Source organism: Lachnellula hyalina (genome assembly GCF_007821495.1).
Source record: "Lachnellula hyalina strain CBS 185.66 chromosome Unknown contig00067, whole genome shotgun sequence".
In the NCBI taxonomy this organism is placed as follows: Eukaryota; Fungi; Ascomycota; class Leotiomycetes; order Helotiales; family Lachnaceae; genus Lachnellula; species Lachnellula hyalina.
The window spans coordinates 144,011-159,808 of record NW_022157181.1 but is presented as its reverse complement, the minus strand read 5'-3'; the positions used below and the strand labels follow the sequence as shown (position 1 = coordinate 159,808).

At 48.2% G+C, this 15,798-nt stretch overlaps 5 protein-coding genes across 5 annotated transcripts; 2 read left to right on the top strand and 3 right to left on the bottom strand.

Moving 5' to 3' along the window:
* Positions 1-1,380: 1,380 nt before the first annotated feature.
* On the bottom strand, positions 1,381-6,159 carry hrp3 (Chromodomain helicase; the record flags this gene model as incomplete). Its single annotated transcript, XM_031148932.1, has 4 exons — positions 1,381-5,333; positions 5,393-5,483; positions 5,552-5,578; positions 5,635-6,159. Coding segments are annotated over 4 exons (4,596 nt in total), but the record flags the coding sequence as incomplete, so codon positions are not given.
* A 1,056-nt stretch (positions 6,160-7,215) lies between these two features.
* RLI1 (Translation initiation factor RLI1) lies at positions 7,216-9,609 on the top strand (the record flags this gene model as incomplete). The annotated part of the gene is made up of 7 exons (XM_031148931.1): positions 7,216-7,235; positions 7,298-7,322; positions 7,405-7,416; positions 7,474-7,876; positions 7,929-8,090; positions 8,143-8,239; positions 8,289-9,609. 7 exons carry the CDS (start codon positions 7,216-7,218, stop codon positions 9,607-9,609), a joined length of 2,040 nt encoding a protein of 679 aa, XP_031005325.1.
* Positions 9,610-10,074: 465 nt separating this feature from the next.
* Positions 10,075-12,673, bottom strand: prp40 (Pre-mRNA-processing protein; the record flags this gene model as incomplete). The annotated part of the gene is made up of 6 exons (XM_031148930.1): positions 10,075-10,233; positions 10,289-11,005; positions 11,054-11,170; positions 11,222-12,263; positions 12,317-12,471; positions 12,524-12,673. The coding sequence occupies 6 exons, from the start codon at positions 12,671-12,673 to the stop codon at positions 10,075-10,077; spliced, it is 2,340 nt and encodes a 779-aa protein (XP_031005324.1).
* A 379-nt stretch (positions 12,674-13,052) lies between these two features.
* LHYA1_G003963 (uncharacterized protein) lies at positions 13,053-14,893 on the top strand (the record flags this gene model as incomplete). Its single annotated transcript, XM_031148929.1, has 2 exons — positions 13,053-13,251; positions 13,308-14,893. The coding sequence occupies 2 exons, from the start codon at positions 13,053-13,055 to the stop codon at positions 14,891-14,893; spliced, it is 1,785 nt and encodes a 594-aa protein (XP_031005327.1).
* Positions 14,894-15,009: 116 nt separating this feature from the next.
* Positions 15,010-15,761, bottom strand: LHYA1_G003962 (uncharacterized protein; the record flags this gene model as incomplete). Its single annotated transcript, XM_031148928.1, has 2 exons — positions 15,010-15,263; positions 15,317-15,761. 2 exons carry the CDS (start codon positions 15,759-15,761, stop codon positions 15,010-15,012), a joined length of 699 nt encoding a protein of 232 aa, XP_031005326.1.
* Between the last annotated feature and the right edge of the window lie 37 nt (positions 15,762-15,798).

The window sequence follows — 15,798 nt, the reverse complement described above, 5'->3', positions numbered from 1 at the left end:
CCGCGAGATCCTGCGCACATCGACGCACGACAGTCTGCTCGATGACCACCCACCCTTCCAGATCGACGGGAATTTCGGAGCGACAGCTGGTATCACGGAGATGCTGGTACAATCCCATGACGGCGAGATCGTGTTGCTGCCGGCGCTGCCATCTTCTTGGTCCGATGGATCTATCAAAGGCCTCTGTACACGAGGTGGGTTTGTGCTGGATATGATATGGTCTGAGGGGACTCTGTGCAGTGCAGTTCTTGAATCGCGTCTGGGCAATGTCTGTGTGCTCAAAGCCAAGCAAAGCTTTAGAGTGGAAAATAGGAGTGGAAGCATATGCGGTCCCGTTTCTGCCAATGTTGCAGTTTCATTCCAGACTGAAAAGGGGTTCAGATATTCTGTTGTGGTAAGTGGTACTGTAGCAACGTAGAAATACACTGGCACGATCGACACCCCCTTTTATGATATTTTGACGTTCCGAATTAAGCCTCCCTCCCTATCACCATTAAAAAGTTCTATACAGTACCTTTTGCGTGCTGACAAGCAGCAAGTCAACTAAAGTTGAATGCAATCCTTGATTCAACAAATCTCCTATGCAATGCCCAAAACAATATTGAATGTATTGCTGCAAGGTCAGCGATTCGCGAAACTTTAGTACAATTTTGCATTTCAAGTAGTACTGAGCGAGGTAGTTCCATGCTGGTCCTACTCTGCGGAGGTGCAGGACCCTCCTAATCCTGCTACCACTTATTAGCCACGCCAAGATTTACAACTATTCAAAGTTGCACCTCCATACCAGATACTGTCAGTCACTTCACGATGGCCATATGAGCATTGAAATTGAGGCGAAACTTTTGTTCCTATCGTCTCCCTGCTCGGGCTATAAGAGGTGCTGAACGCAGTTATGCCGCAACAACGGGAAACACTATAACAATTTTCTCCACTGAGCCAATATCCCACGTACCAAACATCTATCAGTCCGTGTATTGTAAAAACGTAAACCTCCTGCGGCAGATCCGTTTTCAATGCATGCATCTCCTACCAGGAGATGGCCCTCTAAAAGCAAAGTATGCGCCTACCTGAATGCTATGGCTCCGGCCAAATATTTCCGCTCGAGAACGCCGACGCAATGAGAAAAACAAAATTGAGAGGCAAATGCCTAACAGTATGCCAGCGCCTCGTAAACGTACTACGGCAGAGGGCCGACACCGTTCTTTGTAGGCTTTTGTTCAACAGCAGCACTGTTGCCGTTTTTAGTGACTTTTCGCTCAGCAGCAGCACCATCCACATTCTTGCTAGCCGTGAGCTTCTTATACATCCCCTCTAGCTGCGCCCCGCTTGGGGGTGCATCTATCCCAGGCCAGAAGGCTGCGACATGGTCCCTTTATGTTGTTAGCAAATTAAAGTTGTGTGCGAGTTGGGTGTAACTTGCCAGAACCTGGGACGGAGTGAGTCTTTCTCCATAGCAGGAGTGTCTTCTAGTTGAGTGACAATAAAATCCCCAATTATCACCAGTTCCGTTTTCAGGATACTGGCGCGCTCCTTCTGTGACTTGATGCGCTCCTTAGTAGTCGTCGTGATTGATCTAAGGTTCTCTTTTACAGGGCGGAAAACGTGCTTCATCACAGGGTCTAGCTCATGCCTTAATTTGGAGTGACTACCCTCGGACTTCCGGTGCTTGGAGTGGCGTTGGCGTTCATCATCAGGGGCGCTATGCTTCCTCTTCAGATCAGGCTTGGAACTACTGCCTCCGTGAGCATGACTTTGGCTGTGTGCCCGGTCACGGCTTTCAGGCTGCCGATGCGTCTTCTTTGATTGCGGTGCTGGAGAAGCAGAGACAGATGCTCTTCCAGTTTCGGAGCGTCGATGGCCATTCGTACGATCCTGCTTCTTATTATTCCGATGATGATTCTCCACGGCACGTTTAGCAGCTTCATTGTTGAGGTGCTTCGCCTTCAAAACAGAAAGGAGATAATCAGCTCGTCGAACCAAATGAACGGCACCAGGCGCCTTAGCAACCTTCTCGTCTCCTTTAATTCGCTCCTCCTTCTTATCAACGCGATGCTCTTCTAGGAAAAATTTCTCTTTCAATCCAAGATCTTCATCGTCTCGAATCTGAACCCAGGCTCCATAGCCATGTCGATGTATTCCAACAAGTAGCATCCCATCCTCCCTTGCGCCCCATTCGCAAGAGTAGTGGGCAGCTTTGGAGGCTTCAGCGACTCGGACGTTCCGGAAATCAGACACTTTGGCGATGATTTCTTTCAGCATTCTCATCTCACCCGGACGTTCCATGACAGTTTCAGCATTCAACCTCTTGACCCCCAGGAAGTCAAAGAGAACAGCCTTCTTGTCTTTCTTCGTCAAAGGCTTATTTGATTCTCTTTCCATGGCCTCAATTCGTTCAGCATCTTCCTTGAGACGCCTGTCACTCTCATCTGTAATGGACTTGATAGCGGCACGCAACACTTCAATGTCACGACCGACAAGTCGTGCATCCTTGATCAGCTCCTCGCCACGCTCTTCAAGAGAGCCATATCGAAGAAATGCCCTGAACAGGTTCCTGGCTTCTTTTTCATTGAGATCTCGCTTTGGATCAGCACGGTTTGCTTGTGCCTCTCTCTTCTCATCAAGCTCTTCTTGTTTTGCCTGATCGCGTTCCCGTTTCTTGGCAAGACGTTGCTCTCGCTCATACTCGGCAGTGTTTTTGACTGCAGCTTTTCGAGGAGCGTTTTCCTCGACGACTTTCTTAAGATATTCTTCGTGGGCGCGCTTTTCCTCTTCAGCTTTGATACCATCGAGCTGATCTTTGGGGATGATATCATCCCATGCTAGGTCGATCTTGACATCAGTGTATTCGAAGCTTTTCAAAAAGTCCTCGCCACCGTCAGCGTCCATTCCTTCCGGGACTTCCGTCATATGCTCCTCGGCGTTCTCAAGGACAGCGTCGATATTCAATTCTTCCAACTTCTTCTGGTTACCGGACTGCTCGAACATCTTTTGGCCTCGGCGTTTGAGGATTCTGGATATGTCGTCGGAGGATTTGGGATCATCAATCTTGCCGGCCTTGACTGCTTTCTCGCGAAGTTCCTTTTTCTCTCTGTCGGTAACACCTCTCTGAATGGTGATGAACTCGAGCATGAGTTTGTTGCGAGCACGTTCGAGAACCTCTTCCTCTACAGTCTCCTTCGAGACTAGTCTGTAGATGCTGACTGGCTTCTTCTGACCGATTCGATGAGCGCGAGCCATTGCTTGAAGATCTGCTTGAGGATTCCAGTCTGAATCGAAAATTATGACAGTATCTGCCGTCATTAAATTGATGCCAAGACCTCCCGCACGAGTGGAGAGTAGGAAGCAAAAGTCATTGCTCCCATCTGCATTGAAATGATCGATAGCCATACGACGAGGACCAGCAGCGATGGTGCCGTCCAAACGCTGGAATTGGTAACCACGAAGTTGTAAATAATCTCCAAGAATGTCAAGCATCTTGACCATCTGACTGAAAATCAGAACACGATGGTTGTCCTTCTTTAGCTTGGTCAAGAGCTGATCGAGGAGCATCATCTTTCCACTGCTTGCGATGAGACCCTTCAATTGGTCTTCTCTTCTCTCACTGCCCTTCAGGATTTTCTCTTCGGCATTCGGAAACATGTAAGGATGGTTACTGGCTTTCTTGAGTTCCATCATAATGTTGAGTAGCGACTGTTTCTGGCCCTTGGAACCCTCGTTGAGAGCAGCGTAGTTTCTCGTGAGGATATTCTTATAATAATCAAGTTGTACATCGGAAAGTTCGACTCGAATGATCTTCTCGCTTTTGGGGGGTAGATCGTTCTCGACTTTCTGTTTCGTTCGACGCAAGATGTAAGGTTGGATCTTATTGGTGAGAGCAGCAATCTTGTCACCGGCAGCATCTGCAGTCAAATCCATATCCTCTTCGATATCCAGTTCGCCAGGCATTAGAAAATCCATGAGCGCTGACAATTCTCCAAGGGTGTTTTGAACGGGTGTGCCAGTAATTAACAATCTACTAGGAGCTTTGAAATCGAGAAGTTTTTGATACAACTGCGACTCTCGATTTTTCAAGCGATGAGCTTCATCAACACCCATAAACTGCCATTTTATCTGAGATAAGAACGCAGCATCTGCGAGGATGAATTCGTACGTGGTGAGAAGGACATTGAACTTAGGACGCTTGACGTTATTGTCAACTAAGAGCTCGTAGTCACGAATAATCTTCCTGGAAGCCTCTTTGCCACTGTAAGTGACATAGTTCAAATCGGGGGCCCAGTGATCAAATGTGTCCCCCCAGGCTGGAATTGTCGATAGTGGAACGACGACAATAAATGGGCCTTGTTGACGTCTGTCATGTCGAAGCCAATTCATAAACGCCACAGTTTGGACTGTCTTTCCCAAGCCCATCTCATCAGCCAGAATGACATTCTTATTCTTCGTCCAGTTATACGCCAGGAAGTTCAGGCCAGTAATTTGGAAGTCTCGAAGTTGACCATTCATGATATATGGCGGTTGCTCCCGAATTGGTACATGGGCGCTTCGTGTATTAGGGTTAGTCTCTTTGTTATCCGAAGCCAACGACCGGGAGCTGCGATCCAGGAAGCGGTCAATAGCATCTTGCGCAAGTTCGCTAACCAGAGAAGCACTCTCCCAAGTGCAGTTCTCATAGTAGAGGCTTTTCCATTTAACGTAGTACTCTGTTTCTTCATCGCCCTCCCTTGTGCCTATGACACGATCAACTTTCGTATAATCAAGCAAGGCATCAGCATCTCGTTCTTTGTCCAGCATCCACTTCTCTTTCTCTTCGATAGGAACGTCTTGGCCCCGTAACATGAATATGTCGTCAAGAATCGTTTTTCTGTAATAGTTTTCGAGGCGACGGACACCTTTCATGCCAGCCAAGGACTCAATGGTCTCCCAAGTAGCATGGTAGTGGGATTTATCCTGCCATTTTATATAATATTCGAAGTCGTCACGACCAAGCTCCTCCTTGTTGATATCTACCCCATCTTTGAGGCGGTGCTTGATGACTAGATCAACATATGGGGTATTATCCGCTACTTCCGGAGCCCAATAACTTGGGGTCGCTGCATCGGAATCTTCTTCAAATTCCTCGCCATCGCCACTCTCTTGATATGCTCCAGCTGTGACCTGTGCGGCTCTTCGGCTATTCCATCTCTTTTCTTGGTAGATAGGGGCTAAATTGCCTGACTCGAGCTGGCGGCGGCGGTTCTTTTTTGTGAGAGTTTTCGCTCTGGCACCTCCATATGTATCAGAGTCATCTGAGTCGGAATGAGATGCGGAACGTAGAATTGGCGTTTCGCGTTTCGAGGCTATAAATGAACCATTAGCTACCATGGTGACAACAGGTAGTAAGGTGAGGGGGGTCTACTTGGTCGCGACCGCTCTTGCTTCCTTCGTTTTGTTCTATGAGTTGGAATAATGTCTGAGTCGGAATCATCATTCTCATCGTCTGATTCAATCTGTAGAAAGTTAATATCTCATATGATCAATCAAGACCAAGATTTTGTAGTTGGAGCCGGTAACGTACAATGCTTCGTTGCTGAACAGGACGACCCTAGACGGACAAGTCAGTATGGAGATTCTGAAACACGGCCTTTGATGTCTATGTACACTTCTCCGCAAACCATATAATTCTGGATTGGCCTTGATATGTTCATCCTCGAGACCTTGCTTCCGCTTAGCAGGCCGGCGAGAATCAGTGGACGTTGAGCGGTCTTCACGTTCGCCGTTTGTTACAACGGGAGCTGGACTGTCCTCCATATCAAAGTCAGCATCGTCAGACGCGTCTTGGACGTCTGCCGGGTCGGAGTCGGAATCATCAGTGGCATGGGCGCCAAATTCAGACTGGTGGTTAGAAGAGGTCGCCGGTGAGGGTTCGTCGATGATGGGGATAGCAACTTCGGAGAGGTCTGACTCCGAATCGTAAGGAGCGTCGTCGTTTGTGAGTGTAGGGGTTTCCAAAGGAGAGGTGTGTCCGTTGGAAAGCGGTAAAGATGGTAATGCGTCCAGTAATGGACCTGTGGATGGTGGGGCTGGAGACGACGATGTTAGCAATCTGAACAGTATAGCTTCAAGTTCCCAATGACGCCAGAATTTTTCTGAACCGTAGGACCGCCCATAGAAGAAGCACGCGATCCTGATTCCATCAAAACATTGACCTGCGAATCTTCAAGGCAGATCTGAGTGCTGGCGGCGCATTTCGAAGCAGTTGGAGGTATCTTGGAGACGGGGCTGATGATGGTTCCTGGACCATTGATGACTGTGGGTGTTGGACACGAGGTAAAAAGACGTTGCTGTATCATCAGAGAATTGAGCGAGCATCTCCCAGGCTCAAAGGAAAGGTCTATTAGGCCTTCCGAAGTCATAATATAGAGGTATCTCGATGGTCACAATGGATCCACGACCAGGCGGATGAATGGGGCAGCCTTGGGGAAATATCCGGCATTGGACGTAAAAATTTCAGGAAAAGTAATGTTACTTACAAGCCATAATGTAGCTCCCCCCTCTAGAGGATGGTATGCCGGGGTGTAATAGTGAGTGTGTGGGTGAAAGTATATCTTGGGAGTTGTGAGATGGTGTACGGTACGTTCTTTGAGATGTGACCGAGCGAGCCTCTTTGCTGTGTCTTGGGCTTGACCGCTGAAGCGATGCCTAAACGGGCTAGCACCGAATTGTTCTGGACAATGTGACAATGAAATTATGATATGGATTGGGAGGCATGTAGTTGTACTTCTCAATAATGAGTTTGGACTTGTTTTTTGAAATACAGTAAAATGATCTTGAAGTAAATCGGAGAGTCTTGAGTTTCCTGAAGTGTGGAACTCTTCTACACGCAAAACGCACTCGAATCTATCTCAGTGTGCACAAGGTGACGACCCACTTTATATTCCAGCGCCCTGCGCCCACCAATCAGATTTACCACAAATCATGGTGACCATAACCACCACACCACAAAAGCCCTGAAAATAAATACTGGAGTACCGTACCGTAGACAAGAACTTCGCTCCCCTTTGCCTCTGTTTTACTGTACTTCGTACATCTGGACCGCGAGACAAACCATCACCAGATTCCCATCCTAGCGCAGTTGGCAGCAGCAACCTTTAGAAACATCGAATCCCGCAGTCCAAGCTTCGCACATTTCTTCAAATTTCGGCATTCTTTGCGCCTTGCTCGCAAACAGAAACCGCGAATATGTCCGATAAGCTCACCCGGTATGTCTACGATTTCTGCTTGTCACGGGCCCTTCTGTTACTAACCGCTCGAATTCTCACAGTATCGCCATCATCAGTTCAGACAAGGTGCGAAAGAAATCACTTCAAGCCATGCCCCACTACCCCGCCTCGAACGAGACGAAATGCTAACAACACTCCTGTCACTCAGTGCAAACCAAAGGTAAGCATACCAGACCGTTCAAGAAGGTTTATTGTGCTAACACTTCATTTTGTGTAGAAATGCCGACAAGAATGCAAGAAGTCCTGCCCCGTCGTTCGAAGTGGCCGTCTTTGTATCGAAGTGGACGCTACGTCCAAGATCGCTTTCATCTCAGAAAATCTTTGCATCGGTTGTGGTATCTGCCCAAAGAAATGTCCATTCGGAGCTATCAATATCATCAATCTGCCAACCAATCTCGAGTCGCACGTCACACATAGATACTCGGCCAACAGCTTCAAGCTTCATCGCTTGCCGACCCCTCGACCAGGTCAAGTTCTAGGCTTGGTTGGTTCCAACGGTATTGGAAAGAGTACAGCCCTGAAGATTTTGAGTGGAAAGTTGAAGCCCAACTTGGGAAGATATGACAACCCCCCGGACTGGCAGGATGTGATCAAGTACTTCAGAGGTTCCGAGTTACAAAGTACGTTTCTTGGGCTGTATTGTAGTTCCAGCATACTGATGATTGCATACAGACTATTTCACCAAAATTCTTGAGGATGATTTGAAGGCTATAGTCAAGCCACAATATGTCGATCGTATTCCAAGGGCAATCCGAAGTGCCGACAAGACGGTTCGAACACTCATCGAAGCGCAAGCTTCAATGGACAACCTGGAAGAAGTCCTTGATGTTCTAGGTAAGGACAATAATGTTACTCTTCTACCAATCGCAATGGCTAACCCTCAAAGAACTCAATCACATCATGGACCGAGATGTGAATCTTCTGTCTGGTGGAGAGCTTCAACGATTCGCCATTGGTACTGTCTGCGTGCAGCAAGCTGATGTGTAGGCGATCCCCTGCGTAAATCCTTGAATCGTTCTAATAAATCTATAGCTACATGTTTGACGAGCCTTCTTCTTACCTAGATGTAAAGCAACGTTTGAGTGCAGCAAAGATTATCCGATCACTTTTGCGCCCAGACGACTACGTCATCTGCGTGGAGCACGATCTCTCTGTACTCGATTATCTGTCTGATTTCATTTGCGTTCTGTATGGCAAACCAGCTGTCTACGGTGTTGTCACTCTCCCGGCATCGGTCCGTGAAGGTATCAATATCTTCCTCGATGGAAACATTCCAACGGAGAATCTCCGTTTCAGAGAGGAGTCTTTGACTTTCCGCATTGCTGAAGCTGCTGATGAGTTTATGGCCGACCGATCACGCGCATTTACTTATCCGAAGATGGAAAAGACTCTAGACACTTTCCACCTTCAAATCGAAGAGGGTGACTTCACCGACTCGGAAATCATTGTCATGATGGGCGAGAACGGAACTGGCAAGACGACATTCTGTAAAATGTTGGCTGGTGCTTTGAAGCCCGATGGCGATCAAAAGGTGCCTGGAATGAAGGTTAGCATGAAGCCTCAGAAGATTACGCCAAAGTTCGAGGGCACAGTTCGACAGCTATTTTTCAAAAAGATCAAGACCGCATTCCTTCTTCCCCAATTCCAAACTGATGTCGTCAAGCCTTTGAAGCTCGAGGAATTCATTGACCAGGAAGTCAAGACCCTCTCAGGAGGAGAACTGCAACGAGTGGCCATTGTCCTTGCCCTTGGTCTCCCCGCCGATATCTACCTCATCGATGAACCTTCCGCCTACCTCGACTCCGAGCAACGTATCATCGCCGCACGCGTTATCAAGCGCTTCATCATGCACTCTAAGAAGACTGCCTTTATCGTTGAGCACGATTTCATCATGGCCACCTACCTTGCCGATCGAGTTATCGTCTTCGACGGCGAGCCAGGAATTAACGCCCGCGCCAACACCCCCGAGTCGCTCCTTACCGGTTGCAACAAGTTCCTGAAGAACCTCGATGTCACCTTCCGCCGTGATCCAAGCAATTACCGTCCTCGTATCAACAAGCTCAATTCGCAGCTTGACCAGGAACAGAAGTTAGGTGGTAATTACGTAAGTTTCCAAACCCAAGAGCTCTACTTGTCAAAAATGCATCTACTGATATGGTGGCGTTCTAGTTCTTCTTGGAAGAGGACAAGTCAACGAGTAGTTGAAGAGGGCCAACCAAATGATTCAATCCCGTCTGTAAATAATGCATCGGTCGGCGTTAATGGGGTAGCATTGCAACAAAATGGGCACACTGGGGCACAAGGTCTTCTAGATGAAGAAGGTGCCAACGACGAAGACGAGCCAGATGACTAACGACGGCGACGGCAGTCTATTCCCCTGTTCGCCTGATCCTAAATCTCAACTACCACCATTTCCTTTGTTGTATCGCCCGCGGGTGGTGGTTAGGTTTGGACTGAGGGGCTTACGGTCAAGTGGGTGACTGCCGTCTAGTGCTGCACATGCATCACAAATATTGTCAAGACAGAATCACGATTTTAGTTTTGATTGATTACACGAAGGAAATCGAGGAGTTTGCCTAGCATTGCAGAAGCTAGCATCTCAAAAGTGTCGCGCGAGGTATTGAGTCAGTAGGAAACAAAGATACACACCGAAAAAGTCCTTGATCATCAAAATATACCGCGTTTCAACTTTGCATGCATGCTGCTCTCTGTGATCAATGATCTGTTTAATAAAGTAGTCATCGTGCCTCGAAAATTGAAGTTTTTAATGCGATACGTACAACTCTGGCTGGCGGGGTCCCCAGGCTGCGTCCCTCATCTACTCTTCTTCAATTTCGCCCTCTTCGCTTCCTGAATGGACGGCTGGCTCTTCCTTTGGTGGGAGCGCAGCAACAACCGCAGGAGGTGTCCTAGTCCTGTGCCGCCGTTCACGTGGAGGAGGGGTTCGCTCACGTGGTGTTAATTCTCTCCTTGTTCTCTGCAATAAAAGTCAGTAATATATTCTTGCACAAAATAATATCATAGCGACAAACCTTTGCCAACCTTGCACTTCCTTCGCTACCCACAGGGCTGTCCGCTCGACGGCGTCTACTTCCTCCACTCGGTCTCTCATCTCCATAGGGCAACTCATCAACGCTGCCTCTGGGATCAGCTCTTCGACGGTAAAGTTTCTCTCTTTCGCTCTCTCGGTCTCTCCGTTCACGCTCATAGTGGCTCATAGAGTCATCCCGACGGCTTCGATGAGGCTTGTCGAGATCACGATCTCTTTCGCGATCCCGGTCTCCTCTATGACGAGGCGACAGGAGAGTATCAGCAGCGCCGCCTTTGCGATAATTCTTCTCTCGGTCGGCAATAGCTCGTCGTCTATCTGCCTCGTAGGCATCTGGTTCTGGACTGCGACTTGTCCTAACATGACGTCCGCTACGGTGCGATCTCTCACCTCGATGAGTTGGCCGGTCGACTGAGGCTCTGTCTCGACGCTTGAGACGGTCTTTTTCCACATCTTCTTCCTTCTCCCTCAAGCGTTTGATGACTTTGTCGAAGGCAGAGCGCCGGAGTTCATCAGAAGTGACGGCAAGATACTCCTCAGATCTCTCAATGTGCGGCCGAACCCTCTCAAACGTGTCATCGATGCGAACAGGAGGTTCAAGATGCTTGATGAGCGATCGAAGAGCATCAACAGCTCGGCGCTGTTGACGCTCAGCTTGATGTTTATCATCTTCACTACGACGAGAGACTTTCTCACGCGCCTGTAAAATGTTAGATATGCTTGGCGCAGAGAGGAATGTAATACTCACTCGTTCAAAAATTAGTAACAAATCATCTCGGTCAATGTCAGCAGTTCGTCGGTCATTCTGCGTCATGGCAAGGAACTCCTCAAACGTAGTATTCTGCTGAACCTCAAATCGCTTATCCTGGAAAAAAATCAGCAACCAGGGCATATGGTCTATTGGCGGGTCACATACATCAAGAACATCCAAAACATCATTACGCCTACTGCGTAGAACGCGCTCGTCTTCCTCCACCATGTCCCAAAACAGATCAAGAGGTGTAGAACCAGACTGACCGAGCATTCCTTGGTATCTTTCGTCATCCACGATCAGGGGATGAATTTGGCTCCACTTTGTCCCTGCTCTGATCTTCTTGGCCCCCTTTAGCTCTCGCAATAAGTTCAGAAACCTGTCGCGATTTTGACGCTCGCGCCTGGACTTCTGGTTCTTTTCCTGCTGGCGAACATCGTTGAACGTCTTTTCTAGATTTTTGATATGGTTCTCGAAAGCGGTCAATATGTCCGACTTGCTGAGGGATTGGAATTTCGCATCACCCTGGAATCGGTGATTAGATTGAATAGTACCTTGTGCTTCTGACCATCTGGTGTACGGGTCCAATTCAATACTCTTCAATATATCCACTAGATCATCCATGGCTGCTTTCCGAGTGACGGTCTCTTGTTCGAGATGAGCTTTCTTTAACTCGATGATATAGTCTTCGAACAATTGGCGCCGTTCGTCGTCATCTTTCGAGGATCTGAATATGGTCTCCCCTTCAATAATGGGTCGCGCAGTCTTCCAACGGGTATAGTGTTTGATCTCTGGGTGACTTCTCAGCATGGTAGCAAAATCTTTACGGAGCTTCTCAAGCCTCTCCTTTGCGCGGTCTTTTTCCTGAAGCCGTACCTCAACAGCATACTTCTCGAATGCTGCTTTCCTGTCCTTTGGATCTTTCAACGCTCGGTATTGCGGATCTTTGATAATGGAGCGCATCGTCTGTTCCCAGGTCCAGTCAGGATTGACATTGTTGCGGTGCAATAGCTTGAGGAATGCAGCTTCGGCATCTTCGAACGTATTATATTCAGGGTCGGTATTCGATGGGATAAAAACTTGAGTCCGACTTCCGTTAGCATCATTACCATATGCAATTTGTCGAGCTTCTCCCAGGGGTTCTCGGTCTCGGGGCGCATCAAACTGGGGTGCGGAGAAGCCACCACCAGCAACGAAGGTAGGTGCCCTGTGAAGGTTAGCATGGCACATGAATACGATTGCGCTGTTTTGAACACATACGGTGCGACTGGTGCTACAGTAGCTTTCTCCTTGGAAAGCGCTTCTTTGTAAACCTCTGGCATCTCCCAAGAGCTCTGCTTCGTCTCTGTATTATACCAGTACTTTCTTCCCCCCTCCGCAGTATATTCTTTCCAAGGCTGCGCAGAAATTGCCCTCTATTTAAGATATTAGTAGATACTTTGCGGTCCAAGACGAGGGAGGCATTACCTCTGCTGGAGTCATCAACTCTTCCGGCTTGGTCCATTGCGTAGCTTTCGTGACAGTGTTGTAGTAATAAATCCGTCCGTCAGCATTCTTAGCTTCGCTCCAGAGGGGAGGAGTAGCCGCATGGCCGTTGATCCCATTCATGCCGTTCATGCTGGCTGTTGTGTAGAACCTTTTGGAGCTGCGGCTGGGCAAATTTGAGCTCTTGAATGGGAATGGAATAAAGTTTTGGGGAAAGCACGCTAGCAAGGATTCAGCAGCTACACCTGTCCGCACCTCCCCTCCTTAGATCTTTAGATCGGACAAAGTTCACGCGAGCAATAGCAAGTCAAATTCACTTTCAATTGCCTTCTTTTCTGGACAGCATTGCCACCATGCACCATTTCTTGTACATTGGATTATGTGTGAGACTTTAGTCTGTTGAAAAAGATTACGAACCGCATCCTCTTCCCATTCATCACATCCCTTCGCTCCCGTCTCCTGAGAGGATAGCCCATTCTATAATCGCCTCTAGCCTCACAGCGCGTCCATCATGGTCGCCGAAACGGAGATAGAAGAGGCCCAGCCTCGTGGGAGTCTTGAATTTGTAGAAACTTCTGTTTTGGATACAATTATACCTTTGGCCAGCAACCTCGATATTGAAGAGGCATTGAGTGGCTCCGTGGAACGACTGGACGAAGGAAACGAGTCTCCCTTAGCTACCATTCCGCAAAGACAGGCCTTGTTCTTTGGTGAGTGTTGCAGATATCCTTCAAAGCTCCATATCTTACTCATTCGTAGATATTAGATGAGACTGTCAACGTATATGTTGTTTTACAAACCCCCTACTTCGATGAAAGAGCCCTACGATCATACCTTGAGCGTCTAATGATCAATCTCGAAGCAACTGTCGTCAACACACAACAAGAAAATTACGGCGGACCTCCAGCCCAAGAAGTGATATACAGTGGCTCCGTTCAAGACAGTGAGGATCCATTAATTGTAGTCCAAGGTCCTGACGAGTCTGAAGGAAGTTCTGGGGCCGGGCATATACTGGTTGTGTGGAAGATATCTACCTTCCTTCTCCGACCTCGACTTCGTCTCCAGAATCCTTCCGTGGTGTTTTCTGCTACAGCAAATTTGAAAGCCCCGGAGCAAATACAAGAGCATGCGATAACGGAGGAATATCTGCCTAGTCAGGTGCCTTCCGGCATCAACTTACTGGAGGCTTTTGGTGATGATCCAGCACTGGGAGGAATCAAGCCTAGGCTATCTGCTTTGAGAGTCTCCCAAGTAAAACCTCTTTCCCAAGCGGCCAGAGAGTTGATGCGGCCGTTGAAGAATATCTCTCGTCAATCAGTCAAGGTTTATCCAGCACTAAATGCTCGTGTGCGCTACTCTAGACCAAACACAACGACCGCAAATATGGCAGTTGTTGCTTCTCTGGATATCGATATCACTCCATTCGCCAACTGCAAGGTTACACTAGATAAAGTTGGTCTTTCTATTCATGGGGGCAATGTTGAGGATCTGAATGACATCCCAGGCATGAAACTTCCTATCAAATGTCTTCCACAGGATGATGTTACTTTCATATATCGGCTGCTACCGGATGACATGGACGCCACAAATAGATCTCAGATTCGAACACTCGATATCTCCATAGCAGCTACAGCGAACCTGTCTGACGTGTGCGAACCAAAAATAGCAATGCAATGGACAACGTCTCTTGACTTTACACCACCTGTAAATCCTGGTTTCGGCAATCCAACCCAGCCGATACAACGGCCGCATCGACCATCCCAACTCTCGATCGGATCCTCGATTGAAACGGTCCCAACTGTGGCATCTCTTGCTATTACTCGACCAGACGCTCTCCCATCAGTGGATGTGACAACCCGTCAACAACGAAACTCGTCTATCCCGGATTTCGGCGTTACTGTAACATTCTCGGGGCCTCCTCCAGAAAAGCCCATATACCCAGGGATCCCTTTCACTTGGTCGGTATTCATAGTCAACCGCTCGGACAGACCTCGAAAACTAGCGCTTATGGTACTTCCTAAGAGACGTCGAATTGAAACGCGGATGATGCGACCACCTTCGACTAGCCACAAGAAAGATCCCAAGGTCGCTGACGCAGTTGTCGACGATAACATTGTGCATGCTATGCAAAGGAATTCAGCTATTGAGCCTACGGATATAGTGAGCCTAAGCACGGATACCCGAGTCGGTCCCCTGGCGCCGAGTGCTTGTTATGAGGTCGAGTTGAAGTTCATGGCTCTCAAGGTGGGCATTGTAGAGGTTGAGGCGGTGCGGGTTGTGGATTTGGGGACGCAGGAGCATGTTGATATCAAAGACCTGCCGAGCATTATTGTGTCACCGCTTGAGCCTTAGTTATGGAGAGATGTCTAGCCAAAATCTTCTGGACATGAAAATTGAATTCTCGATTTTGACAGAACGCGCATATAGACAGATCTTTCTATCTAGAGTCTTGACAAGAACATGACAAATTATATCTTCTTCTGGGGTTCCCTCACCATACACCAATTCCGCCCTGGTTCCTTTCCACCCCACCTGGACAAGTCGACCTCTATCAAATTGACCTCCTTAAACCCAAGCTTAGCATAAAGCGGCCTTCCAGCCGGCGTTGCCTCGATCCATATCCTTCGTCCCTCAGCATCAGCCATAGCAATCACTTGATTGAGCAACATGCCGCCAAGTCCCTGTCTCCAATAGTCTTGGTGCACGGCAAGCAAACCGCATACTAATCAAATGTTAGCTTCAGAGGTATTAGTTTACGAGGAACAGGGAGCTTACCATAAGTCTCTTCCGCATTAATACTTGACTCTCGACAGCTATCCATAGGCCCAAATTTCAAATCACAAACCTCCAAATTCGCACCCACAGGCCACTTGACATCAATCCCATCCTCCTTCTTCCTCCTCTCCCTCTCCTTCTTGTCCTCCTCCCTTACCCGCTTCTCCTCCTCACTAAAAACATACGGAAACGTCCATCTCGAAAACGCCGCTTGCCGGTTCCCGTTATTCGCATCTGTGATTTTAAAGGACCGCACTTCGGGCGAACTGAAGAGTTTTAGAAATCGTGCGTTGAGCCAGTGCAGCTTTTCTTCCGGTGTGATGGTTGAGGTGGGCAGACAGTAACTAGCGAAATAGTCGTGCTCGAAGGCCGAGAGGTAGGTTGCTACCATCGCGGGCACGTCTTCTGGTGTGCAAGGTGAGAGGATGAATCTTGGGGCTGACATTTTGAATATGTGTATACAGGGTAAGGTTTGAGATGAG